Raw genomic sequence first — 27822 nt, 5'->3', positions numbered from 1 at the left:
AATACACACAGGTATGCACAAATCCCCTCAAACGTTGTGCATCTACACATACTCCACTTGCAGTGTGCTCCCTCGGGGCCACGTGGCCCTGGGCAGAGATACAGGTCCCTGCTGATGCTGGTTATGTAGGAGTTAATGGGAGAGAGGCTGGGAAGGAAATTAAAAGTAAAAAAAGTTGAAAGCCCAGCACATGATTCTTCTCCTATCACATCTGTGAATCCTGGAGCGCAAGAGTAATTGTCTGCAATGAGTCAGACCAAAAGGCACAAGGAAATGGTTGCTATGGCAACCCGTGCGCTGCTCTAATTCGGCTCAGAATTAAAATGATATCAAATAATTTGCAAGCAAAGGGAACATGGCAAAGGCGCCGGGTGCCAATCTAAAAAATCCAGCTATATGCAAGTCTCTCCTGAGCCAGTGTCAAGGGTTCTTTTCCCTTCAAGAGTGACAACCATGGCAATCAGAGGAGCTGGAGAGGCAGTGGTGACGGATAACCTCAGGCTAGAAGATTTCTGCTACGCACAGGCAAGAACAGGGACCTGGGCTGGAGCTCCAGCCTGGAACAGGCTGCAGGACTGAGAGAGGCCTCACCAGACCCCACAAGAGAAAACCCCAATTTGTTTTGGTGTCCCATTGAGGAAATTCTCTGAAAGGGCTGGTGAGGGCAGGGCCTGGGCACAGGCACAAGGGGCTCAGTCACTTAGTGCTCTTTTCCCAGGAAGTGGTACAGTGTGCAAACTCTGGCACTCAGCAGGGACTAGAAGGAAATATTTAATCTACAGAATTGGCTAGTCTCTTCACTTGTTCCCCAGAAAAGGACTCCTCCCAAGGCAAAAGGAAATGTCTGCACACACAGGGAGGAGGCATCACTCCTGTACTGAAGATCTTACAGCCTGTGCAGACAGCGGATACACCACGGAACAAATGGAAATTGCTAAGGTCCAGCCAGGGTGAACAGAAAACTATGGAAGATATCTCACATGCCTATTTTTTAGCATTCTTTTGAGGATAAAATCATCTTATTTTCCCCTCTTGTTGCCAGCTACTCTCTATGCATGGAGACATCTATTTGGAGTTCTGTAGGTAGATGCTTGCTCTTTCTGCCTGTTCATTGACATGGCTGGAGGATAACCAGCTCTGAACAGGGAACCATGTGGCCCCAGAACCTACACCAAACCTCGGTGAAAGGCAGAGTTTGTAATATCAGAGCCAGTGCAAAACAATGCAACCACCTCACTTTTGTCTGGCTCATAGATCAGCTTGTGTCTGTCCCAGAAACACCCCAAAAAGCAGCCTGTATGCTTACAGGTCTCTCCCCCAAGGCTCAGTACAGAAGCAGAACTCAATGGATGGCAGGCAGATGGGTAGATGAAGGGTGCAAGAAACACTGGTCTTGGCACTCCACTGGCACCATGTAGTGTGGATACTGTGGCCCATGAACTATTGGTTCTACCCTCAGACCAGCCAAAGGTGCCCCAGACAGGTATCTTGAGAGGTGGAGAAGGCACAGCTGCTGTTGGCACTAAAATCATCAGCATTTCTGCCTTGCAGTGCCCCAACACTTCCTATGACTCAGTGCCAGGGCACGGCCCCTTCAGATGTCTCTCATTTTGTCAGATCAAAGGGATGAGTGAGAAACTGCTTGTGCTTCGGGGATTGCCAGAAGGGGCTGACATCAGACAGAAACCAAACATAGCAGGTGATGGGCTAAAAATGAGTTGAGTCTTCCTTCTTTTTATCCATCCTACCACTGGATGCGGGGGGACCGTGATTTCCATAAAGGCACCTGGTGATGCCTCAAGAGCTGACAGAAGTCTCTGCACTGGGACAACTTAGGCACAGCCTTCAGCATCAAAAGAGGGACAGCATTCCTTCTGAATACTGCAGCACACACTCAAGAGGTCGGCTGCCCTCAAGTTTTGTATGGGTAACTTTCTGCTGGTTGCTGAACCAGACTAGTGAAATAAATTTAATTCTCTAGCTAAGATGCAGCTATTCCAGTGTAAAATATGCTTATGCTATTATAGCTTATTTCCATGCCTTTTAGCAGCTTCTATGGAAGCAACTGTCACTTTCTAGAGAGAAGGTTGAAATGTTTTATCCATCCAAGCAACAAAACTGTAGGAATATAGAATTGTGTGTAGATTAGTTTGAAAAGATGCCACAGCAACAGAACTGCTGAAAAAGCCACCTGCAGCTCCTGTCCCTGCTTGCTGGTGACAGACAGCAGGTATCCAAAATTGGGGACCAAGGAAGAGACATCACGCTGGCCAGGAATTGCTTTTCAAATGAAGAGCTTCCGTCAGAATGACAGAGGTGGAATATTAACCAGTGGTAAAATGGCAAAATAACTTCCCATTATCTATTTGTCAGACTGATTGTTTTCAAATACCTCTGAAAAAACCCATAAGTTTGTTTTTTTTTAATCTGCTCCTGCTGTGAGTACAGAGGTCTTCCAAAAATACTGGTCTTAATAACTCAGTGTCCCAAAACTCCCTCTTTAGAATAGAGACAATATTTCTCTTCTCTGGCCCTTGTTTGAGCTTGCCTAGAGCTCTCCCCAAATACATCTGTATATACCATTGGTGTCAGGGGATAATGATTTCACCGTGTTCCAGTCACTGCTGCTAAGAACAGTAACTTTCAATATAAACAGAGGAGCTAAGTGTTGTAGAAAATGAACCTGCATCTCCCAAGTGCCCATTTGGATCGTCTTTATTGGGCACCATGGAGCCTTTGCATGCCCCATCGTCCGTTTCCCATCCCTGAAACATGACAACCATGGCCAGGAACCTAATGGAAAGAAAGCCCTACCTGCCCCTGCTGGGACTGGCAGCCAGCTGACAGCCACGTAAGTCGAACAGCAAGAAGGTCAGGCAATGAAAGAGACGTCACACACAGCCCAGAGTGACAGCTGAACTCCTGGGCACACTCCAGCAGTTTCACCGGGGCTTTAAATCACTAAAAGCTTCTGTCAGCAACTACATGTGATTTCTGCCTTGCACCCCGAGGACCAGGAAGCCCCGGGCTACTGACTCACGGGAGGGAGCAGATGACAGTGCTATCTGGGGCAGGACATGGCTTGGGGAGAGTGCCATCACCATGCCTTATTTCTCATTTCCAACAACGTTAGTGTGCGTGAAAGGTTCTGGACTGACATCCCAGTAGAATAGCTGCCTTCTCGTTAATTATAATTAATCATCCAGGCTTTACTTAATGTTTGCATAATGCTTTGAAGTGGCAAAGCACAACATAGCAGGTAGACATTATTAATTCCAAGAAACGGGTATCTAGTCAAGCCAGGGGTAGGTTTCCCTGTGTGGCTTCCCACCCAAGAGGCCACACCAACTCAGCTCACACAAGTGGACTCTGCCTTGGCTCCACCACGTCCTCCAAGAAATTTGCACATACCCTTTGTGCACTCACCTTGTGCCCCAGGATTGGCCCATGGGGGAAGGAGAGGGATGAGTGAAAAGGGGAAAGGGTAGGGCAGGGCAGAGGACACTGCTTTTCTCTCCTGAATTTGGCCACCTCCCCACCTGTCCTTGTGTGGAGTAGCATCTCTAAAGGCAAGAGAAGCAGCCTTGACATCCCTCAAATACATTCTGGGATTTCTCAGTGAGCTAAACCAGATTGAAATGGGAGTAAGGAGGCCCTTGTATTCCCTCCTCCATCCCTTCTCTCAGCCCTCTAGACTGGCTACTCTCTAATCCCATCTGACTGCTCCCTCACTCCCTGACAGCACCCAGACCTGTGTCATCTGCCTGGAGATTTGATTTTACCAGTTTGCCTTACTCTGCCTTGGCTGGGGACTGACATTCATCTGCCAGAAGAAAAGGGGCCCAACACTCCACCACTGACGTTCTCCCCACGGGGACACTGAGGGTGCTCCCTCCCCACGGGCATGGCTGTAAATCCTGGAGCCTAATTTTTCACTGCATGCATAGTGAACATTTCAAAGTGCTTACAAATCCCCTCCAGCACCATCAAGTCAAACAAGTGACAGTAATGATCACTGGCAGAATGACAGGCCAGTTCATACCACTTGTTCTTTTATAGGGGCACTTAAAAAGTCTCTGTTGTTTCCCTTCTATAGAACTGTGACTGCATTTATTCAGAAACTACAAGTCTACCCAGATATTTAGCTTTCTGGGAACAAGTTCTGGGTACCAAACTTCTGCTAGTATCATAATCCTAAATGAATACAGCATCAATCCCACTGAGGGCTGATGCCATCAGAATAACAATAATAATAATAACAATCTGCATTCCATTCTGCTCTGATTGCTTCTTGTTGTGTCTCCCCTTCCTTTACCTCTCTCCTGTATTCAGGATGGTATTGCAGCACAGCCCAGCATCATTTGAACTGGAGACTGCTGTAGGATGAAGTCCCCTAGAATCAGGATCTAGCCACTCAGAATATTAGTGTGAGGGGAGATGAAGTGAGACCTACATCCTTACTCTCAAAGCTGACATCCTCAATAAAAAATAGTATTTCAATAAGTAGTGTGATCATAATTATTGTCCTTTTTTTTTAATGACTTCTAGTATGAAAGACTCAGATGATGAACCTGGTCACTGCTGGAAACAAAGCAAAGGGTAATATAGATATAATACCTTTTTCCTCTTTGAAACCCCCAAAGCATGGTGTAAGCTGACACCCAAACCAGAAGATGGGTCATATCTCAACAAACCCTGGCACTCCTGCTGAAGTCAAGGGGGGGATGAAGGACTTTGGACCCTTTGGGAGAAAGTAATTGTCTGGATGCTGTCATTGAGCCCACACCATGGATGAAAGACGGGTCGTTTTCATCAAAGCATAAGAAACCAGGAATGAAGAACACACACCATGTGTGAGAACAGAAGATGCTTGTGGTCAGGTCACCAAATGGGCCTTTAGTGACAGAGACCATGGTACCTTTAAGGGACAAAAACAACTGAAAATTCATTTCTGTGTCTCAACTTCTGTGGTTGCCAGTGAGAACACTGGTTTGTTCGGTATCATTTCCATAAATGACAGATTTTCTACCTTACTGTTGTTGTTTTAACATGATTTGTTTCCCTATCCTCTGCTGTTCTTTCCACCTTCTGCAAAGGATCCTGCCCCTTCACAGCATGTCCACACAGACAGTCAATTCAGTGTGCAGCATAAGTGAGTGGGTGGAAATCTCCACAGGGGTTGTGAAAAGTGCTGCTGACAGAAGAGAAATGGCTCTGTCAGGGGCAGATCCTCCTGCCACTTGTTCTTGCTCCAGTGCTTCCACCAAGAAGTTTCCTTCCCTGTATTTATGCTGAGTGCCAGATGAACTGCTGCTGTGCCTCTGCTCTAACTCACAGGTCAGGAAAGGGAAGCAAAAGGACCATGAAAAACACATGGTCTTTTTTTTTAAATATTTTTTGTCCTCCTTAATTACTGTTTAGAAAAACACTCCAGTGCTACACAGGGACCCTTGGTACAGCTTCAATGCTCTTTTCTTTCTCTGCTGGGTATAACAGTGCCAGCTAGTATCAGTTTGGGGAGCAGTTTCTATGATCCAAGCACCTATTAACGTGAACTTTGCTGAAACCATCTCTATTTTACAGGTATCTCTGGACAGACATCATAACAATTTTCTGATTTTGGGCTTAACGTGGTGGTTTATTAGTGAAAAGTGCTATTGCATAACACCCTTCCTTCAGCTTATAAGTACTTTCTTAATGCCTGGGTGATATTTAAAGAGTACCACTCTCAGCTAGAACTTACTGGAAGCCTGGAAATTAAGGAACACTTGATCAGATGAAGTTAAATTGCCACAGTTTCACTGACTAGTAGTAGTGTTGAAGATCATTCCCTGCATACTACCCAGCCTAGGCAAAAGCAATATCAGGCTCTGTGATCTGAAGGTATCTGCTGTATGACCTTCTCTCTACTGGAGATATATATATACACACATAACTATATATAACTATAAGAAAGTTGTTGTTTGGTATCTATTCCATCAGTCATTCCTTCCACCATACAAAGCTCCATTAACACTAACCATTCTTTCACAAGAAGCTTTGCATCACAGAGTATTTCTGGTGATAATTACTCCATTACCTGTTCCATCAACCTCTTCCCTTGGTCAACACTTCCAGGTTCTAAAAAAAACTTGGGGTAAGAGCTACATCTTCTCTTACCCCAATACTCCTATGCCGAGCATTTAAGTTGGGTATGACACCAGTGTTATTGATTTATGTTGATTTTTCTTTGTTAAATGGGTGCTCTGTTTCACTTGTGAGTTTACTGTACTTCCATAAAGGCTGAAGCAATTAATACAGAAAATGGTAAATCTTCAAAAGCTTTGGGGTTCTGCTAGAAATAATGTGCTGTACAAATTTTCCAAAAGTAGATGCAGAGTCTAGTGAAGGTCTGCCAAAAGGAGTTTAAAGCTCAGATACAACAATAAGTTTGGCAATCTATAGGTCTGAGTTGGAGATCTAGCAACACATCCATTCCACCAGCAAAACTTCGTTTCTCAGCTGAGACAACAGTGGAGATGCACAGACATGATGCTTTTCCAAAGCCAAAAGTGTCTCCTGCAAAGAGTTTTAAACCTGCACAGACTTCTCAACCTACTTGTGCTCCAGAGAAAGAGTCTCAATCCACAAATTCACCAGCACTGACAATGGGAAGTTTCCTTTCAAACAGCCAGTTCCCCTTTCAGAAGCCTGTCAGCCATTCAGTACCTGCTCTATTATTCTCTGTTGAGCCTAGTTTTCAACATCTCAGTCTATTGTGGCTCCCATCACTTCCCTTGAATGACAAGCTAAGAGCTCTCAGCTCCCACACTCCATACAAAAATGCAACCGTTTCATTCAAGATAAAAAGAGGCACCAGAATGTCCTACCTGCAGCAATCCCCATCTTCCCATCCACAGACACGGACACAGCCGTGCTCACGGTCACCACCTGTGGTAGGTCACCTCCCTCTGTCAAGACACAAACACAGCAGGCTTGGTTAGCTCACCACCAGAGAGGAGCAAAATGCAGCAGGAGCAGCTTGCTCACACATTTTCTCATCCAGGACAGTGTGTACACATGTATCAACTCTAGAACATCCCAGAGTTTCAAGGACTACATCTTTCAAGACACATAAGCAACGTAATGGGCTATGAGTAGATTTTAATTTTTTTTGCCTTTTTTTTTTTGCCTTTTAGATGATGTCTCATGATAAAAGGAGCATCCTCAGCATAAAAGAAGTGTACAAGGCCAGGCTGGATGGGGCTCAGAGCAATCTGGTCTAGTGGAAGGTGTCCCTGCAGGAGACACACCACCTAGCAGGGTGAGTGGAACTAGATGATGTTTCAGCCTCAAACATTCCATGATTCTAAGATAAAATGTAAAGGATTGCCCTCCTTGATTTTGGATATGTAGAGCCTCTCTTAAGCCAGAAAGCTGTTCTGCTTAATGCACCATCTAAACTCTAGACAGAGGAGAAGCAGGACAGGTAGCTCTGACAACACTTGCACAGTAAAGGCTGGGCTTATGTCTAGCTCAGTTACCCAAGCCAGACCAGCACCACAAACTGCAGAGGCAGACAAAGCACTCCCAGGTACTTCCAGGGTGCACTCCATTTTAGAAACAAGGGCCTCTGGGACTTCAAACTCTGTTATGCCCCAGGGTCTCCTGATTATCTTTGAGCTGCTGTTTTAAGCATCCTGTAAGTCCTGTGTCACATCTGCCAGCCCTGTGCAGATCTCTCAGCTCCCACAGGGCATTTAAAATAACATGGCTGGATAGGCTTAAGCAACTGAACCCAACCTCCTCTGCCTGTGTTACTGCAGTTGTTTCAGTCTGCAGTTGTCCATGTGGCAGATCCCATTTCTGTATTTTTTTTTTTAAATTATTAGATTAGCTTCAGCTGGGGCACCTCTTCTGGAACTGCCAGGGGACAGTTTAATGGTCAGTATGATCGATCTGGTCTGCAGCTGATTCCCTCCTTGCATGCTGCATGGAAATCTCTTGCTTAGACAGATGCATCAGGGATTCTTTCTTTCCAACAGCTCCAGCATTTGCTACTGCTTTCATCGTTCTAGGTGGTACCCAGTGCGTCCAGAGCACAATTCAGATTATACCACAGTTTAGCCTGGAGGCTCTCACTGTTTTTTGATTTTTGGACCAAAGCCACATTAACCTGCTCAAGGGTGTCAGAAATAGGAAAACCCTCATGAAACACTACCCAGCCAACTTATGCTCACATGCCTTGGGCATGATCCTGCCTTTATGGTGAATCCCAAATGTCTTGTTCTTCCTCAGATGGGACAAAGAAGCAAAATACATCTAGTGTCTCTGGAAAAAAAAAATATCTCGTCCAACACACGAGAGATCTGGGCTGCAAGAACAGTTCTACTTGACATGCAGAGGGTTCCCTGATATCTTTTTATCTCTGGGACTTTTGGACTCTGGAAGGAGGTGCCCTGGATAAAGTATTCTGATGACCTGCAGCCATTCCCTGCTGGTTTCCTCCCCAGCAGGGAGCTTTTGGGGCTTTTCCTTCTTGTATGATTAGAATTCCATCAGCCATGAAAACCCCTTGTCACTGGGCAGGGAGTCGTGGAAAACATGAAAAGGGGACTTCAGCATCCAACAGAATTTAATAAGAAACTGGGTGGCCTATTTTGGCTAAAAGGTGGGGCAACCCTGCTTCATTGGATGTCAAGGAAGGGCCTGGACTTTGCTTTACAGTGAACCCCTGTGGCTCAGAAGCACTGAGTATTATTTCCTGGCTCTTTCCAGGCATATTGTGTGATCTCATGGATCACAGTCCCTCTAAACCCAGCTGCTCATCCCTAAAGAGACTTCTAATCTCCCTTACAGTTTAGGGCACAAGGCCTTCAGGGTCATATACTACTTCTTACAATGTGCCTGCAGGGTTTCCAGGTGAATGGGGTTCTGGACTTGATTGAAGCTTCTGACCATTAGCCATGTAAAACAAAAACTAGTGGCAGCTACGTGTTTTCTGTCTTTATGCATAACTACCCATGACTTCTAAGAAAGCCACAGCAAACCACAACCCCAGTGTTAAGCCAGGAGTGACTGCTGTGGGTAAAGGCTGCCCTAGGAAGTCCCACGGGGTGTCACTGCCCGGTTTTCTAACCCACGCTCTACTCCAAAGAGCAAATGTTGTGACATGCAGGGGAGTAAAAGGTCCTTCCTGCCTTCTCTCCCCCTCTCTCCACACTTGACTTTTAAGTGATATTTAAGGGTGCTGGGCAGAGAGAGGCTTTTCTGAGAGGTTTCAAGTATTTTCTCATTCCATCCCTCCCGCTTTACATCCTGGTTCATCTCTTGCCTTCGAGCCTGGTTTTCTTCACTTTGCTACTTGCTTTCCCACCCACCAGCCTCCCACCACTGCACCACAAAAAGCTTTAACAGCTAAAGTGCCGAGCTCCATGACAGAAATGGAGAGCTAGGGGCCAGGGAGGAGCACAGAGGGGATTTCTGCTTTCTGTGTAGGAGTCTCACATGAATATTTTGTTTTGTTTGTTTCTTTTTAGGCTCTTCTGCTCTCTTCCAGCCTTTGAGGAGGTCCTGGCTGGCCCTGCATACTCACAGGAACCAACACCCTAAGCAACAGACATTGAAAAGCTACTCCTTGTTTTCCTCTAGTGTTTGAACTTCTTTATTTATGCTATATTCTAGTAGGAAGGATGCAGGGCACCAATGCTGTGGAAAAGCTTTTTCCCCACCCTTTTCCTCTGCCATCTTCCATATCAAACCCATCCATTCCTGCCATGAAAAGTGGTGATGGAAAAAATGACACCCTCTAAACTTAGACTTCCTGACTGAGTGCTGATGGTCCCTCATCCGTGCCAGCTGCTACTGTCATCCAGTATGGCTGATGTTCCCTCCCAAGCCTGGCCACACCTATGTGTCTCATTCCTTCTGCAACGCCTTGCCTGTTCCCTTCTCACCTTTCATGTGTTCTCCAGCTCCACGCGTAACTTGTGTTCCCACAACTCCCACATCCCTACATCTTTCCATCTACCCAAGCCCTGCACTTCCACGCATCCTTCACCTCCTCTGTGACTCTGCATTACACAGCCCTGACCGCCTTCCCCACAACTTGCAGCTTTACCTTTCTGCTCTGACCAGTATCTCGGCCGTGATCTCTGTGCCCCTACACTGGTGTGAAGGTAACACCCAGCGCTCAGGTTTTAGCAATTCCCACTAGGCGGGGAGCAGCCATAAAGGCATCGGGATGGGCGTGGTGCAGGATGCAAGATGTGAAAAGCTTTCTCTTTCTCTCTCCTCTGAGTTCAGGCTGGGGTTACCTGAATCGTCTTCCGAGACAATGCTGTAGATGAAGCTCCCGGGGGGATGCTCGGCCGCCCGGCGGTACCACAGAGGGAAGTGGTCCATAGTGAAGATACTTTCCTTGTCCTTCTGTGTCAGGAATTTCCTGCCGGGAGAAGAACCCAGGGCGGCCGCTGTTCATGGGCTGGAGGGCGTGCCCTCCTCGGGGGCACCGCAGCGCGACCCCCGGGCTGAGCGCATCGCGCCGCCTCTCACCACCCGGGGCGTACCGAGCGAAAGGGGCACACACGGTGTCCCGGTGGAACCCCCGGTCCAGTGCCGGCCCTCCTCGCGTGAGGGGTCGCCGTCCCGGGCCCGAGCCGCCGCCAGGTGCCAGCTGTTGGCCCGGCCGAGCCCCGCGGCCGGGCGGCCGCTGCGCCGCTCCCGGACTGCGCTCGGAGCCCGGAGGCGGGATAGGGGCCCACCTCTGCCCGCCGGGGTCGGGTTACTCCGCCGGGACAGTGGCATGGGGCCGCAAGTGCACGGTGAACGCGGCAGGTGGGCAGCGGGCGGGAGAGGGAGCCCACGTGCGCTGGAGTGTGGCCGTGAGTTACCGCAGGGGAACGGGGAGCAGGTGAGGAAGGGGGGATTGGGCAGTCTCCTAACAAAACCACTCCAAGCCTAAAGTCGCGCTACTGAAGCCAAATCCCGATCTCCTCAGGAGTCCCTCTCTCAGAGTGGAGACCTCATAACAACCTTCCAGTATCTGAAGGGGACCACAGATACTCCTTCATTAGGAGCTGGGTAAAAACTGAAAGAGGGGAAATTTAGGTTGGGTATTGGGAAGAAATCTTTTTCTGTGAAGGTAGTGAGACACTGGAACAGGTTGCCCAGGGAGGTTGTGGATGCCCTGACCTTGGCAGTGTTCAAAGCCAGGTTGGATGGAGCTCTGAGCAACCTGGTCTAGTGGGAGGTGTCCCTGCCCATGGCAGGGGGTTTGGGACTAGTTGATCTTTAAGGTCCGTTCGAACCCCCTAACATTGTATGATGTGATGCAGGGACTGAAGTGCTTGAGCAAAGGTGTGCTCCTGAAGGCAGGAGGATGTGTCCTGGGGGCATGACAAGACAAACAGTGGATGCTCAGGAGACACCTCATGAAAATCAGGTCATTGGTTTCCCTGGAGGTCCCTATGGCTTGGCTGGCAAATTCCTTTGTTTTCAGGCTCTTGTTTCTCTGTATTTTTTGACGTAATGATAATTACTCATTTATGTGGTTCCTTCCTTTCAGGGGATTCCAGAAGTGCCTCCTGTGGGGCTCTGTCTCAGCAGTGTGGTGACTGCGGCTGTTTGAAAGCATTGAACGCTGCTCCTGATGAGCAGTGGGGGATAGGGAATCATCATATTAGCCTCCTGCAGCACACAGCGTTTTCTCCCTTGTTGCCAGAGACTGATTACTCTGAATTGTTCAGACTACCTCAAAAACATGAGGGGTGTCACCTTTCAGGCACAGCAGAGCTTGAATGTAGGACTTATGTTTGGGGAACTTGGGGACAGTGAAACAGTTGCCAAGAAGTTAATGACCACCATGAACATGGTCCCCTTCTGTTCCATCTGCTGGTGTGCCTCTGTGACCTGTCCTTTCTTACAGCAGCGTGCACCAGCCTGCATATTCAAAATGCAACAGAATGCAAACTGTACCCTTTCCATGTCAAAACCCTCCACTGAACACACGCTTTTGCCTTGAGGCAGAGGGCAAGAGAACGAATTGTGTGTGACAGATGTCAGTCACATCACTTAATGCCTCACTGGAAGGCACTGGGATGCTGCTGCAATGTGGGCAATGAAGGAGGCAGAAAAGAATAAATGTGGGAGAGGAACTGAGACAGAAAGATCAAACATAGCCAAGCTGGGATGTCGCCGGGGCACTGGAGTGCAGAGAGCCTTTGCACTGCAAAATGGTCCTGAGGATATGTGGTAACTGTGGGCATTTTCTGCACTGGCTGACTGAAGTCAGGGAGTGATTGAAGGTTTCCATTTAAATGAATGCACTTTGGGACAGTATTTTAAGAAAAACTTGAAAGGACCAGAGGAAGACAAAGGCCCCCTAACCTGACTCTCCAAATCAGCACCAATACTGTCAAGGTGTTGTTTCCAATCTGTTTCTGTCTCCCTAAATACATTTCTAAGGCTGGTGGTGATTTCGTGCTGCCCCTTCAGAGACACTGAGAGAAACCCCTTAATCAGTTTAGGGACTTACCTGTTGGAAATTTTCTCAGAGCCCACATAGAGGGCACTCCTCATGAGTCCAGCCCGAGTGCCCAGAAAAGCCATCTCAACACCTGCCTCAGTGTCTCTGTGGAACAGAAACGCACAGGCAGAAGCAAACAGCTCTCAGAAAAACAGCCATGTCCTTGCCCCAGGGTGGGAGCCTTCCAAACTAGAAGCCACACCAAAGACATGGTTAATTTGCAACATAACCCATTTACACCAGGAGTGACAGTGGTTCCTCCCTGCTAATGGCAACAGGTGGTTGCTGGCTAACAATTGGCAGGCTTAAGACTTGTACTTAGGTTCACACCTTTGAAGTTTGCTTATTTCATTCTCTTTTAAGTGGATCACAAGCTCCTCTCCCCCTGCTAACCCTGCTTCAGGCTACCCTCGTGAGGCTGAAGTGAAGGAGAGGAACTGCAGAGAGAGAATGGCTGGATCAGGGATGCAGAGGATGGGCAGCATAGCAGAATGTCTCTGAAGAGAGTGTGTTGGTGTAGCTGTTTAAGGGTGTACTGATAATTGGGTGGGTATCCTAACATGATTGTCACTGGCTCAACCTCTGTTAGTGGTAGGGATACCACTAACTGAGACAGGAGCTCCGTGGCTACATATCTGTGTAAGCAACATATTGTCTGCTGAAAGAGGATCTGTGTGACATGATACAAGATACTACAAGCAACAGGTGCATCACTGGAAGTAATAAAGTAGAAAGTTGTCTAGTGAAGCCAGCCTGTCCACTACCTTCCTGAGGCTCAATCTGAAGGCATCACCAATAGAGACAAGACCAAAGTACCTTTTCTTCACTAAAATAATCCCTCACCAAACTAAAGGCTGTCCCGAGGAGGCTCAGCCTGCTGGAGTTCACTCCTGAGAGACACTTTTTGAGTTATTTCTAAAACTATTGAGCTATTTCTATCAGCCTTTTGAACTTCTTGTATGCTGTACAAGGCTCTGTGATTGTTTCAGGCACTGCCTAAGCCCATATACTCTGAAGATGCCTCTTCAATGGTGTTCTACCCATATTTATTTCTCATACACTTACATGGACATATTGAGGGCTAATGTAGTCCAGTAGGCCTCCATGGGTGCAGTGACCACTGCATCAAACAGCACTTCCTGGACCAACTCCTCATCACCTGAGAAAGAGGGAGAACAAAAATCAGGAAAGAAAAATATGTTCCCATCTAAGTGTTTTAGAGAGTCCCTTGGTAAGGAACATCTATCTGGCCAGGAAAATGGAGAAATGTGGCACAAAAGGAGACCTCCCATCCCAGGGCAGAGAAGAGGACCTACCGCCCTGGATGGTGGAGAGCACAGGAACAGATGTTACTGCCAAGATCACAGAATCAATTATGTTGGAAAAGACTTCTGAGGTCATCGAGTCCAACCCGTGATGGATCATCACCTTGTCAAGCAGACCATGGCACTGAGTGCCATGTCCAGTCTTTCCTAAACACCTCCAAGGATGGTGACTCCACCACCTCCCTGGCCAGCCCATTCCAATTTCCAATAATCATTTCTGTGAAGAATTTCTTCCCAATATTCAAAATCATCAGACCAGTTCCCCTGCAAACTTGGTGGAAGGGTGGTGCCCAAACAAGTACGGGCAAGTGAGAGGCTTTCAAATGAAGTTATTCATTAGACCTTCACTCAACCATCTCCTTTAATGAACAGGCCACTGCCTGAAATCCCTGCCTTGACTTTTCTTCTGGGTATCCCATGGAGAGAATACCAGCCACCACGTTCCACTCAAGAAGCTTCCTTCAAAACCCCTAGTGACTTCTTTATGGCCTCTACTCTATGCCTCTGCTCACCGGCTTCTCTGTTAGCCCTCCTTCCTTCCTGTAAGTCTCACAAAACGCTGTCCTGTCCTGGTTTCCACCAGGTGCTCAAGCCAGTCCAGGCCACCAGTCTAATCCACTTTGGAACTAAGAAGTGATTAGGAAAGCTCGAAGTATCATCATGTGCTAAATGACTTATCCCCAAACCCCATTTCTTTGACCTGCTTCATTATTGTATTGCCCTGCTTGCATTAATTCTCATTCTAATGAGAATATGATGACCATCATATTGCAGAAATGCCCCTTTCAGTGCTATTCTAGATGGAAACACCCTCACCATTTCAGTGTTTCTGGGTTGATATTCCAGTCTCCCTTAATGTTTTATCTCAAGTTCGCCCAACTTGCTTTGTCACAGCTCTCAGGATCCTTCTTTCCATCCTTGTAGTTCAAACCTCAGAATCAGAGCTCACCACGAGATCTTTCCCTCTCCAGACCCCATATGTCTAAGATGTGTTCAAATCATATTTGTTTTTCCTCCACAGCACTTCCAAGTCTGCATGTTTCTCATAGTCAGCTCTCCTGAAACTTTCTTCCTCCCTGGCCACTTGAGCTGATACATATCCTCTTTCCAGCCTGCTCTAAGGAGAGCCAGGTGGGGATCCACTCACATTGTACAAAGAGAGGCAAAATTACTGGATTACATTTGATTTTATTTTTAAGAGATTCCCATTCTTGTACCAAAGGTTTGTGCCTCTCAGCTGCAGCATTATATGCAAAATCTTATACTTGGCACAACTAAAGGGGCTGAAGGACATCCTAAAGCTAAATAGCTGTAAGGAGTTCCCATGCACAGCTGCCCTCCTCTGCCCCCTGACAGAGATCTCACTGTGGTGGTGCTGTACCAGCTGCCCGTGTGGCTACGTGTTGCCTGGAGAACGGGACCTGGTGCAATGGATGAGCAGCAGGGGGAGCAGGAAAGACAATAATTCTGTGACAACTTTTTACCCCTGGATCAGTTCCCTGTTGTGTTTGGAAAACAAAGGTAATAATCCTTGTTCTGAAAGAACCCATCTCTCTAGATGGCACTGTGAACCCTTGGAGGATGATGACTGGGACCCTGGGCAGCTGAGTAGTCTCTGGTTTTCCTGGCTCCTCCTGCCATTGCCCCATCTAGCCCAGCTGGTCAGTCTGTCTTAAACATGGTTTGCAGCCCCTACCAAGCTCCTTTCAAGCTTTTCACCCCTCAGTATTTCCTATGCTGAGACCTCCCATAAGGCTGAGTTACGTGTCAGCTTTGAAATGGAAAAAGAATCCTCTGACAGAATCAAGGGAGTGGATTCTCTGTTCGTTTCCACTTGTGAATTACTCTGGGCTTGAGTTCTGCCCTGCCTGTGTGAATAGGTGCCAAAAGAGCTCAGTCTGACACCAATCAGTTTGTCATAGTCCCCTCTCCCCTGTGATGGGTACAGGAAAAGGCCCTTTCAGTGCCTGGGACTCACATTCCAGGTCAGCATCCTCTCCAGTGAGGAAACGGATCACAGCCTCCAGCTGGCTGAGCTTTCGGTGGTCTGGATCAATGTCGGTGATGCAGTAAATCCTGGTGGGAAGGGAGGAAGAAGCAAGGGCAAAGAGAAACCACAGTTAACCAAATGCTCCTGGAAGATAATAACTGCAAAAAAAAATTCAGCAAGAAACCTGGGTCTGCAAAGATTTTGCCGCTGCTGCACGGTGTGCCCACTCAAAATCTAACAGTGTGGCTGTAAGTCAAACCCTACCAGTAAACCAACACCAATCAACCTGACTGCTGAGCTTGGTAGGACTGTTGTTATGGTCTTCAGCATAAGCTCACAATGTAAAACAGCTGTCCCAAATCCTCTCAGCAGTTACCTGTATTACATGTTGTGTAAGATGTGTACATGTGCCTATATAGACAATAACAATGTGATGGAGAGACCTGAGAAGCAGAGGGTCATGTGTAACGTGAGTAAGACCAGACCAGGAGCAGAAAAAACGAGAGACAGAGAAACAGAATGTGAGATGAGGAATGATCTTGCAGTATGATATGGTGACAAGAAAATCTGTCCCAAGGGGACACCACTGCAGGAGCCTCTGGACACAGTTTGGGGAGAAGCAGAAGAATGTGCTACAAATGCTCGGCATTATAAAAGAAACCAGTCTTCCAATCCTGCTTCCAATTTTGACCACTCCATTGTCAGGAGAGGAAGGGGTTATAAGAGAGAATTACAACTCATAAAGGGGCTGAAAGGAGTGATTTATGAGAGAAGTCTAAGAGAAATTAATATGTAAAGTGTGTAAGCTGACACACCAAGTCAGAGGTAGAAGAAGGAGAAGTCGCTGCTTGTGTCTCAAATGTGCTGCCTGTGAAACTTAGCAGTGTAATGAGAGGTGAGAAGAGGTGGAGGGCTTCTTGAATATAGTTATTTTGGCTTTGAAACAGGCTGGGTTCATGTGACTGAGTGTAACTGAATGTTGGGTTCATGAAACCCCAAACCTCACAGCAATAAATGGAAAGTGCCATGCTTCACCCTGTTTCATATCCAAACCAAGCAAAACTGTAAATTCTGCTTGCTATTGAAACAGGGGTCATAAATCACCTCCATGTTCACTAGAAATTAGGTCTAGGCTCAGTTCAGAAGAATGCCAACCAAAAATAAGCTAGGATTTAAAAAAGCATTTCAATCTCTCACCAAGCTTGCAACAAAATTTCCTGACAGGTCTGACATACTGTAGGTCTTGTAAGACAATTCTGAGCAACATGAGGGGAAAAAATAAGTCTGAGCAGAGAAGACTGAGGATAAATCTCAGATGTTTGTTAGCACAGTAATGTGCCAGGTCTTGGTGGGATCTCCCAGAGGAAGAGGTGGAACTGAATTGCCTGGAGACAATCAGGTCTTTGCAGGTACAGCCCCTGAAGAGCGCTGCTTTTTCCCTAGGCCACAGAGGGTGGTGAATGCAAGCCACATTGCTGGGAAGTTTGCCCAAATATCGTGGCAAAGTCCTGTGTCACTGACAGGATTTCCTCCACTTACCATTCATTTGCTAAAGACAAGTCTGGCTGGAGCAGGTCATGCAAACCTGAAAGCAGATAATACATGGAATATTCAGTTAGGTACCAGCCAGATACAGGCTGTGGAGGAGAAGCGAAGTGGTGAAGTTCAGAGTAGCTGCCTTGTCCCTTGGGACAGCATGGCCCTTTCAGATTAACATACCTTCTTCCACTGAAGTGTTCCCCAGCAGAATGTACTCCCCGTGTCCCCTGGACAGCACAACACCCAGGCTGGAGGCAGGAAGGAAAACAGAGGACTTGTCAGCAAGGAAAGGTGTCATTCCTAAACATGACGCTGCATTCCCTGCAGTAACAACCCTTAAAGACATTAACTCCCTCCATAGATATTAAAGAAAAGAACATCATCAGAAGAGGATTAAGTGAGATCCGATTTCAGCACAAGAGGCAAAGGAACCTGTCTGTAGAGCTGAAATGAGGCATTTCTGGTGATAATTTTTAGCCAACATTGTAGATTCAGGTCAATGATAACATTACTCAAATCTGTGCCAGTTTCAAATCATTTCAGCTGGGGAAAATAAAAGCCAACCCACAAGCAATCACACACACATGCTTTGCTTGATTTGTTATTTGATTTTTTATAATTTTCAGTTTATAACAGTGTTGTTTTTTTTTAAAGCCATACACCAGAACATAAACCATATTCAGTGGAATGGAAAATTGAAGATGTCTTATTTCTCTGAAATGAAACATGATTCACCTAAGGCATAGCTTTTGTATTCTGAACTTCAGATAGATCATAATATTCCTTTTGAGTTGACCCCAAACAATATTTTAATGGCTATAGGAACAAAGAAGTCAGTTATTCACACTCCTCTGCTCATGACTTGTAGCCAGTTTTATGAAGAAAAGGGACCGATCTGCTGTTCATGATCCATGATCATACTTCTGATACATTGTGTTGATGTCACATAGTCCTCGCTCACCTGAAGGGTGTGCCACTGATGTCCGTGAAGAAATAATCATTGGTGAGGAAAAGAACTCGTTTCTGGAATAAGAGCAGGAATAAGAAGAGTGAGAGACCATCTGACAGACCAAGAGCACAGTGGTGGTGGGGACCTGGGATATATGTCCTCAAGGCTAAGCAAAAGCAGTCAGTCATTACCAACACTTCACACCCTGCTAGGGCTGGCTGGAAGCAGGGATGAATGTGCAGTATTCAGCACATCCAGCTCTTTCAGCATCCAGGCAGCCACTCTGTCTTTCCAACTAGGGCTTCAGTTAAACCTTTCTTTGCTCTGGGGCTCCTGCACTGGTTGCAGGAAGGGGTGGGGGGAAGCTGCCCTCCCTCTCACACCCTCCAAGCCAATGTGCTGGGGCCCTACTGCTCTTTTGCCATACACAGCAACCTTGACAGCTTTGCACATCATCATCATCATCATCTCCAGCAGGAGGGGGGGCTCAGTGGGGCAGGTAGGAAGATGGCAAACCTACCCACTGTGTGTGTGGGCAGCTGGGGCCAAGGCAGCTGGAGCCAAGTCTCCCCACTCCTGTGGGAAATTCTAATATTCCTGACCTTTGCTTTCATGCCAAATTGGGACAAAACATTAGCATATTCCAATTTTGTTAAAAAACATAAGTAAAAAAAATTTACGCTTTAAATTTGGAAAAAAAGTGCTGATTCAAATCCAAGCCGTTTTGATTCACGTGCAAATATTTTTTTCAGACTGACATTTCAACTGAAGACATTTCAGATTATTGAAAGCTGCTTCAGAACTTCATCTGTTTGCCAGACTAGCCTTTTCCTGTAGGAAAGTGTTGATTTCAGTGGAACGCTTTTCCAAAGGAGAAAAGTTTTTGGAAAGTTTCTGTCCAAGCCTCATGCCAGTATATGAACCCTAATATGTTTAAAATCCTAGACCCAGCCTGAAAACGAGGTGAGAGGATGTGTGTGGGAGACAGGGGAGTGAACACAGAAAACTCAGTGTTCCCCAGGGAGAGCTGTGCCTGCTCTAACCTGCTCAAGCCGTGCAGCAGTGGAAGTGGAGCGAGGCACAAAGGACGAGCCAGCGCCAGCTCCACAGCGAGCACCGACTTTGTGCTTATTGGGCTGATGGGGCTGGGGGATATTTTTAGGTGAGGAGGTGGCAGGTGGCTCAACCCCTTCCCTCCTCTCTCTCTCTCCCCACGTATGGTAGCTCTATACTGCTGAGCAACAGGGTCTTTGGCTGTGCCAAGATCACACGGAATCATGGAACCATTTAGGTTGGAAAAGGTCTCTAAGATGACCGAATCACCATCTTGTCAACTGGCCCAGAGCACTAAGTGCCACATCCAATTGTTTCTTGAACATCTCCAGGGATGGTCACTCTACCACCTCCCCGGACAGTTCATTTCAATGTTTAATAACTCTTTCTGTGAAGTTATTCCTCCTGATGTGCAAGATCTTCCAGAGTGCTGTGATACCCCTGAAGAACACGGCATGGTGATTTTTAGAGGTGGTACAAGAGCTATTAATCCTCCCTTTTCTTGCCTGTCTGATCTGATGGTGGAGGCAGGGAGGCATGGAGAAGAAGATTTGGCCACTACCTGAGACCCTTTCCTTTAACAGGGCTTGTCCTGCTCATCCTTTGCTCCCCTGACCTGCCCCTCTTCTGCTCATGCAACCACTCAGCACTTGCAAGTTGAGGGAGGGAGGGCAAACCTCTTTTTGGGCAGGAGGAGAGAGTGGGTGGCCAGCCTGCTCCAAGACAGCTGGAGGTATCACCACTTATCCATGGAATGGAAGAGAAGCAGAGGCACCCTTGAACCAGGCAGGGCTGAGGATGATCAGACAGGACTTTGCTATATAGGGGGATCAAGGGAGAAGAGAAGAGCATGGGCACGTTGGCACCATGATAGGATAGCTGACTACCATCCCCTGCAGCCTGGGAACATGAGTATTTCCAGTTTTGGTATTGTCACTGTACCAGGTATCCACTCCTGGTTATTGCCATTACCAGTGGTTTGCCACAGCTCCTACCCCTGTCCTCACCCTTTTGCTTTCACAGTCACAACTCTTTTGTACTCCAGCTGCAAGCAAAGACATTTTTGCCACTTGATCTCTCTAAAAACCACCTCTTGTATTTGTTCCTTATTTTCCCCTCTCTGTCTCACTCTGCTCTCAATACCTTCCTGAGATCAGCCTGGGAAATCAATGTTTACGTGGCTGACAGAATAATTTCTATCTTTTCATTCAGACCTTCTCTCTGTAGTCTGACTGCCTCCTTCTCTTTGTTTCAAGGCTCTGTCAGCACTTTCTTTGTTTCAATGCTGATCTGCTTCATCAGCTGGCAGGGTAAAATTGGGAATTGCTGAATTTTGTTTCTGGTTCCCACCGTGTGTATTCCAATAGTAGTAAAACTGTCACATACTTCAGTTTCCTATTGTGCTTCATAAGGCTTCCGGAGTTGCAGAATGAAACAGGTAATACCTCTTTACCAAGGCTACTTTTTGTTATCTTTTTTTTTCCCCCTGGGTAGGGGAGCAGAAAGATGTCTCTAAAATATTGAACTAAAAAGATATCACTGGATGACTCAGAAGAAGTGTTGTTGAGGGTGCACAAAGAGGTTAAGCTAGCAAAATAAGCAATCTAGACTTACAAATAATAGATTTTGCTTGAAAACCTTGATTGCTTTTCTGACAGAATAACTAAGGTAGAGGAATGAAGGAAATAAAGGACATGCAATGTATCTGGGTTTATATAAAGCACTTGAAACAGCTTCTCATGAAATTTTATTCTAAGGAATCTGTTAAAGTGGGCTTAAATAAGATACAGAGTGAGAACCAGCTGCAGCATTGTAAACAAAAAGAGGCAGTAAACAACAAGCCATCAAGGGAAAAAGATCTAATGAGAGGAACAGACAGACTCTGCCTTAGCAGCCCTTATGTACAGGGATCTGTAAGACAAAATAAAACAACATTTCTCTTCATGCTGAATAAAAGCCACAACAGACCTTAAAATTAGAAAGGCTGGATGAAGAGGAGGAGTGGGTTTCACGTGGAAAAAAAATAGCTAAGAAATACAGAAGTGAAGGTGGCAGTTCCAGCGGAGCTGGGGGAGACAGAAAAAATTGAAGGGACAGCAGAAAGGAGATTTGGGGCTCCTTTTTCAGAAATATCATATTGCAGAGAATAGATGCTCTCTAAAGAGCATCAGGGAAACAGAACTCTAATTCAGCAAAGCCCTAGTGCTTGTGCACCAGAAATGATAAAAGACATGAAGATAACAAACACAGTGGCTGAGTTGCTTGGACTGAAAAATGTGCAAATATTTCAAATGTAAATGTTGGCAATGCCCGGGAGAAGAAAGGCAAAGGCATTGACAGGAACCTGAGAGTTGTAAACAACAAGAATAGAGAGAGAAAATGTAGTGACAAGATCTAGCAGTACAACCATTCAGAGGAAACAAAGGGGTGTCTTCATTAGGAAGTGGCACTATTTTCAGCAGTGGCTGTGAGCAGTTTGTTGGAATTGGTGCTGACTGTGGCTTAGCATGGGAGCAGTTCAGCCAGCCACTGAAAAAAATACTCTCTGTAAAGGATGGAAAATTTTCCTGAAATATGGAAGATTTCTGGGCAGTGTAACTTGCAGGACTCTGGAATACTTCCTAACAGGAAATGATGAAAGCCAAAATCTTTAAGAGAGTTAAATAAACCTGAATGAAAAAGTACCAGTGAACATAAATGTACAAGATAATCTTGCACTGATTCCAAGGGAAGATGTATAACCCTACCCTAGAGCTGGTAGGGAATGTTCAAAAGTCTACATTTCGCTAGGGCTTTTCATAAAACATCTGCAAATATTTGCATAGAAATTTAATCCTGGACCTGGATAAAGGAAATCATATTCTGACAAAGTGAGGGAAAAAGTTTTCATGAGAGGTTTTGGGTAGGGAAAGGGAGTGGCAAAATAGTCTCCAAACTTCTTTCTGTCTAGGTCAGATCTGCGTAATCTTCCCTATTCTAAACTCTTGAAGATCTCCCATTTCATTTCACAGCCCTATAAACAATGAACAACATGCTTTTTGGCTTTGCCTGGAAAAAGTAGGGGGCTGAGAGGCATTTCCAAAAATTTTCTAAGACCAGAATATTAGTAGGTGTAAGGAGCACTTCTAATGATGCTTTTTTAGATGTCTTTAGCACATGCATTACATATGTGTTGAAACAATAAAATCCTCACACTCAGAAATGCTGAGCATTAAAACCACATCCTTTGTGGTTCTTCAGCATCCACTTCCCATCCACTCCCTTGTGTGACCTGAACAGAAGGATAATTTCTTACCCCTTTGTCCACAGGGACCTTCACATCCATAGAGAGGTAGCCTGTTTCCCCATTGATCATGGCAGTTCTCAGCTGAAGAGGTGAACAAATTTAGTATTAGTGTCTCCAGGCAGGACAGGACAGGAATTAATAGACTCACTTGTCATTAACATACAGTGGCTGGCAGAAAGAGTGACTGCAGCTTCCCTCTCCTTCCCAGCTCTTTCTTGCTTCTTTTAAACTGAAAACCTGTTCTCAGTGGTCACAATCCTTGTTCGGTCAAGCTGATAAGTGACACAGAGTAGTAATGGTTTATGCTGAAAGCCTGTTGATATGTCTTTTTAGCACAAAAAAAGGATCTGGAATCTATGAAATTGCCAGTCTGAGTTTCAGGCTTTGCTGTGTGGCAGCCAGAAAGTCATTAGCACAGTTCTTTGAGAGCCTGGAAGAGGAGACAACTGAGAAACTCACTAACTCCCCCAGACCGAATCCAAAGCTCTTTGACATTTTAAAAACTGATTTATAAATTATAGGCTGTATTCAGCACCACTTCTGAGGTGCAGCAAAGCAGCTGTTTAGCGCAGCAAAGCAAGACTGTATGTCAGCAGGGTAGGCAGTGAGAAGACCTCTTTATTCAATCCAGGTTCCAAAATTTAATTTTCACGGTGACTCCCAGCCTCTTGCAAGAAAGAGCCAGGAAATTTTTCCACAAGTGCAGAGGCTTTGACTTTAGGCCCAGCCTGCCAGAGCATATCAGTCTATTGCTTCAGCCTGGATAGAAAAAATAGGTGGGAAGTAACTTATTCATTCACACAAATTGTTTCCTTACTTCCAGAGACAGGCCTCCATTCAGGTGCTAGCCAGTCTCAACTGCATTTGCTTTACAAGGCCACAGCTTTGTTTACTATGGCTGTTTGATGTGGGTTATTTACAGACCTAGAATATAAAGCTCATGTTTCCCAAGGCCCACATCTTGGAAATGAAAACACTGACTGGTACTATTACTCCTTTTTGGCTAAGAGTGTTTGACCTCCTGCCAGAGCCACGGCATACTCTCTGGTCTGACAGCCTGCAGCATTTGCTACGGGTTCTGGATTTAGAATCATTGAATATCCCAAGTTGGAAGGGACCCACGAGGATCACCAAGTCCAACTCCTGGCCATGCGCAACACAGCCCCAAGAATCACACCGTGTGTCCAAGAGTGTTGTCCAAATACTTCTTGAACTCTGTCAGGCTTGCTTCTGTGACACTTCCCTGTTCCAGTGCCCAACCACCCTCTGGGTGAAGAACCTTTTCTAATATCCAACCTAAACCTCCCCTGACTCAGCTTCATGCCGTTCCCTCAAGGGGCCCCCCTGTCACTCCTCACCAGAGAGATGGGATCGGTGCCTGTCCCTCTGCTTCCCCTTGTGAGGAAGCTGTGGAGTGCTGTGAGGTCTCCCCTCAGACTCCTTTTCTCCAGGCTAAACAAACCAAGTGACCTCAACCACTCCTTATACATCTTCTGCTCTAGACCCTCGACCCTTCTCCTTTCCCCCTCACACTACAAATACCCCTGTGTTGCTTCACAAGCAAGTCCAAACCCTTGCTGCTGCCTGGCTGCAGATAGTACCATCGTGCATCAGTTGGTATTTTCCAGACAATGCCATCTTCCCTCCACTAGATTTCCTTTTAGCAGCTGGCTGTATTACACATCATTAGCACTTGGGCATATTTTTCCAGTCGGAATTCGCTGCTTATCAGTGTTGCTGAGATTATACTGCAACTGATGTTGAGTCTGTCATTGATCTAATACCATAGCTACAAATCTGAGTGTTGAAATGTTGGCAGCTTTCTGCTGCAGTGGGTGTATCTTGAGAGTCTCTAGACTTGCTGAAGTCACACTGCAGATATACTTCGCGTCACTGAATGTCTCTGTACCCTCAGTGACTGCAACCTTTCTTTCTTCTGGAAGGTGCAGCAGAGAAACACAAAGTGGCTTTGTTATTCATGCCTGTTTCATGACTTTTTTCCCCCGTGGGTAGTTTTATTCTGACTGCCTATGGACAAAAACCTTACACGTTGCATTGTAGTTGCATTCAGGTATCAGTTAATTGGTCAGACAGGAACCTGCTAGCCAAATAAATAGGAGAGCAAAGCAAAGTTCTCTCATTTCCTGGATTTTTTTTTTTTTAACAGCAAACTAGGTAAAGAGGAACAGCTCTAAAAGTGGCTCCAGTGAGAGAAAAACTACAGTGGGAGCAGAGCTCATATAAGTTATCAGTGAACCTACACAAAGCCATTGGCAGCTAGCATCTTGGTGGTCCCACTACATGTAAAGCCTCTTATTTTGTCTTGCTTTCCATGTTTCACACCCGGTTCTGCTGTGTTTTCTTTCTCAGTTTGCCACTCTTCCCCTTCCCAAGTTCCTTTGGTGTACCCTTTGTACTTGGCCTGCACTAGTGGCAGTGGCTACTTTGATCCTGTTGCTGGTCAGTTTGTTTGTCCTACCTGTTTAAGTGGATATCTATAGCATCAGATCCGTTTATCTCTGCAGTCTCCCCTGTAATCCAGAAGCATCTGTCTCGCAGCTAATTCTGTCTTAATCCAAATTCAGTTCTTATCTTAGTAACTTAAGTATCTCTTTTCTCCTACTTCTTCTGAGTAAAATAAAACCAGCCACAGAGGAACTTCTTATTTTATCTAGGCTCCTAGTTATGCAAAGCAGCAATGTACAGCTATAACATGCATGCTCTTTCTTGTCTATCACTTTTTAATAATTTTTCTCAGAAGACAATAGAAAAAGTATTTTTCTAATCTTTACCCTCTGGTCAGCTATTATTTTCAGTGCCTCTACACCTATGCAATAAGGTGATTTCTGGAAATTTGTTTTTCTTAAGTGTCTAAGTCCCTTATCCTCTTTGTCTAATATTAATAGTAACTGCAAGCTTTAGACTCTTCTTGAATGCACTTTCTTCCTTGCTGCAGATCTTGTTAGTTGAGTGGTTTCAGCTATATCTCACATCCTACATGTATGGGTAACATCACAGGACACTGCCACACTCCTAAAGCTACCTTGGCTTTGTATTAAGGCAGCATTTGGGCCATGTATGCACAGACTGGCTCCGTGGAGCACCCTCCAAAGTGCTTCCTTCCTCGTGCCAGCACTTTCCCTCTTTGTTCCTTGTGAAGGTAAACTCATACTGGGATGGAAGACAAACACTTTGTAGAGGAGTTTTTCATCTTTTGTCCTCTTTTAGAGCACCAGCCTCTCTTACTCAGAGCCGGTCAGGCACAGAAAAAAACAGGAGTGCCCACTGCTCCCCCACGCCTTCCATACAGGCACACCAAGTAATAGAAAGAAGGGACTACAAAAAAGGCTAAATTCACTTTCTGATACTCACTATTTCCTCCTGGTCTTCCCACTCCACTTCTGAGAGATCTACACTGTTGTAGTTCGGCTTAGGCTTCAGTTTCTTTCCTTCCTTATACTGGTGTTTATTGAAAAAAAAAAAGAAAAAGAAAGAAAAAATACCCAAATAAGTGGCTAGATAACTTTCTAAACTAACCCTTTAAGAATTGGCTGAAAAATAGGGGTGTCTCATTTATTCTCTGACTAGGAAGGCAGCATTTGTGCAGGTGCCTTATTGGTCCTGTGTCATGTATTTCTTTACACAGGCAGTGAGGGGCTAGGAGAGTTCAAGTGGGAAAGGTTGATCCAGGAAGAAGGCAGGAACACAGGTAAACTTGCAGGTAAAAGCTATGGCCTCCTACTTCTAAACAGATCAGTACAACACACTTGCCTCCAGAAAATCAGTTTTTTCCCTGCAGCTAAGAGTATAATCCCGTTAACATTATAATACCAGCAGGAGATCCTTCCTGACAGGAGTTAGGCTTTGACTCCACTGAGGGTAGACTTTTCACCTAGAGCTGACAAAAGAGAGCTATTTCACTGTAATCTTCCAGGTGAGGGAAAAGGTGTGAAGCAGACCGAGAGAGGCCAAGTTAAGGTGGAAGGTAAAGCATAGCCCTTGCCAGCTTTGCCTTGCCCTGTCCCTTCTCTTCACGTAACAAACTCCCTGTGCCAGTGGTCTCCCTTTGCAAAGCTGCCTTTTTTAAGACAGCTGCTGTGAAGCCCTGTGGTGGCACTTTCTCTTGCTGGTGACCACACTAATGCTCAGAGTTGTGTGCAGGTGGATTGGTGCTGAGCAGCACGTGTAGGAAATGTAAAATCTCTGCATGCCTGGCTATCTGACTGATGAGGCCAGCTGTGTGTTTGCAAACAGATGGGTAGCCTGGAGCTCCAGTGGCACCACGAGGGAGAAATGCTGTCCTTATGTCGACTCCCTCAAGTCCCAGGAGGTGTTTGCAATCTACTGGTCTCTGAATGGTCTCGGACTCACCATGTTACTAAGATTGGTGGTACCTCACCCCGCTAGGCTCAGAATCCTAAAATGTCCATATCTGCTGGGTGGTGATTACTGGGGTGCTACTCATGCTGAATCTCCTCGTAGGAGATATGCCTGAGCAAGGGGACCTGTTCCTGCAGCCTGGCAGTGAAACCTTGCGTGGGCACAGTTACATGTGCACCCACAGTACAGCAAGTGCACACGAATACAGCCCTCACATGCAGTCCTACAGAGAACAGAGAGGCAGGATACCCTATGCTTCATACCCATGCGTGTACGTATATACATCTGTGTACGTGGAATTTATTTCTCTGCCCCTCTTGCTACTGAGTGCCTGTATATCAGAGCCTGGTAGCCTTCACAGCTCAAAAACCCCCCAAATCAGAAAGACCCCTGAAATTCTCTGTTTTCAAGTCAGCAAAGGTTCTCAGATTCACAGCTATACATACCAAAGGACGGAGGTCTGGGTGTGAAAGGATGTAGCCGTTGTTGGTGTTCAGAAAGGCGTATCCATGGACACCCAGCTGAAGAAAGAGGCATCAGAATAATTAGTGCTTTAGCTAGAAACATGTATGATGGGTACCACTAATACTCTGGCACCACCGATAGTCAGAAATATTTTCCTTTTGTAGGTATTGACCAGAAGAAAATAGGGTCCATCCCAAACCATTTATCTCCAGATCTCTGACTGCTCTGCCCAAGCAGACTCACTGTGCTTGGATGCACAAAAGGATGGACAGGTAATTGGTTTTGTGTACACCTTCAGAGAGAGATGCCCCCCTACAGTCTGACTGTCGT

At 46.0% G+C, this 27822-nt stretch overlaps 1 protein-coding gene across 1 annotated transcript in view; it reads right to left on the bottom strand.

Annotated features, from left to right (window-relative positions):
- Positions 1-27822, bottom strand: part of CACNA2D4 (calcium voltage-gated channel auxiliary subunit alpha2delta 4) — a 130150-nt gene that overhangs the window by 59816 nt on the left and 42512 nt on the right. The window contains exons 18-28 of the mRNA XM_018080068.2: positions 27474-27548; positions 26020-26106; positions 22657-22728; positions 18321-18382; positions 17540-17607; positions 17360-17405; positions 15809-15906; positions 13571-13664; positions 12515-12610; positions 10296-10423; positions 6870-6950 (exon numbers count right to left, since the gene is read on the bottom strand). Coding sequence (XP_017935557.2) covers positions 6870-6950; positions 10296-10423; positions 12515-12610; positions 13571-13664; positions 15809-15906; positions 17360-17405; positions 17540-17607; positions 18321-18382; positions 22657-22728; positions 26020-26106; positions 27474-27548 — 907 coding nt within the window. The remainder of the gene's footprint in view (positions 1-6869; positions 6951-10295; positions 10424-12514; positions 12611-13570; positions 13665-15808; positions 15907-17359; positions 17406-17539; positions 17608-18320; positions 18383-22656; positions 22729-26019; positions 26107-27473; positions 27549-27822) is intronic.

This window comes from Manacus vitellinus, unplaced genomic scaffold, assembly GCF_001715985.3.
Source record: "Manacus vitellinus isolate BGI_N305 unplaced genomic scaffold, ASM171598v3 scaffold_5_pilon, whole genome shotgun sequence".
In the NCBI taxonomy this organism is placed as follows: domain Eukaryota; kingdom Metazoa; phylum Chordata; class Aves; order Passeriformes; family Pipridae; genus Manacus; species Manacus vitellinus.
This window is presented reverse-complemented; position numbering and strand designations above follow the sequence as displayed.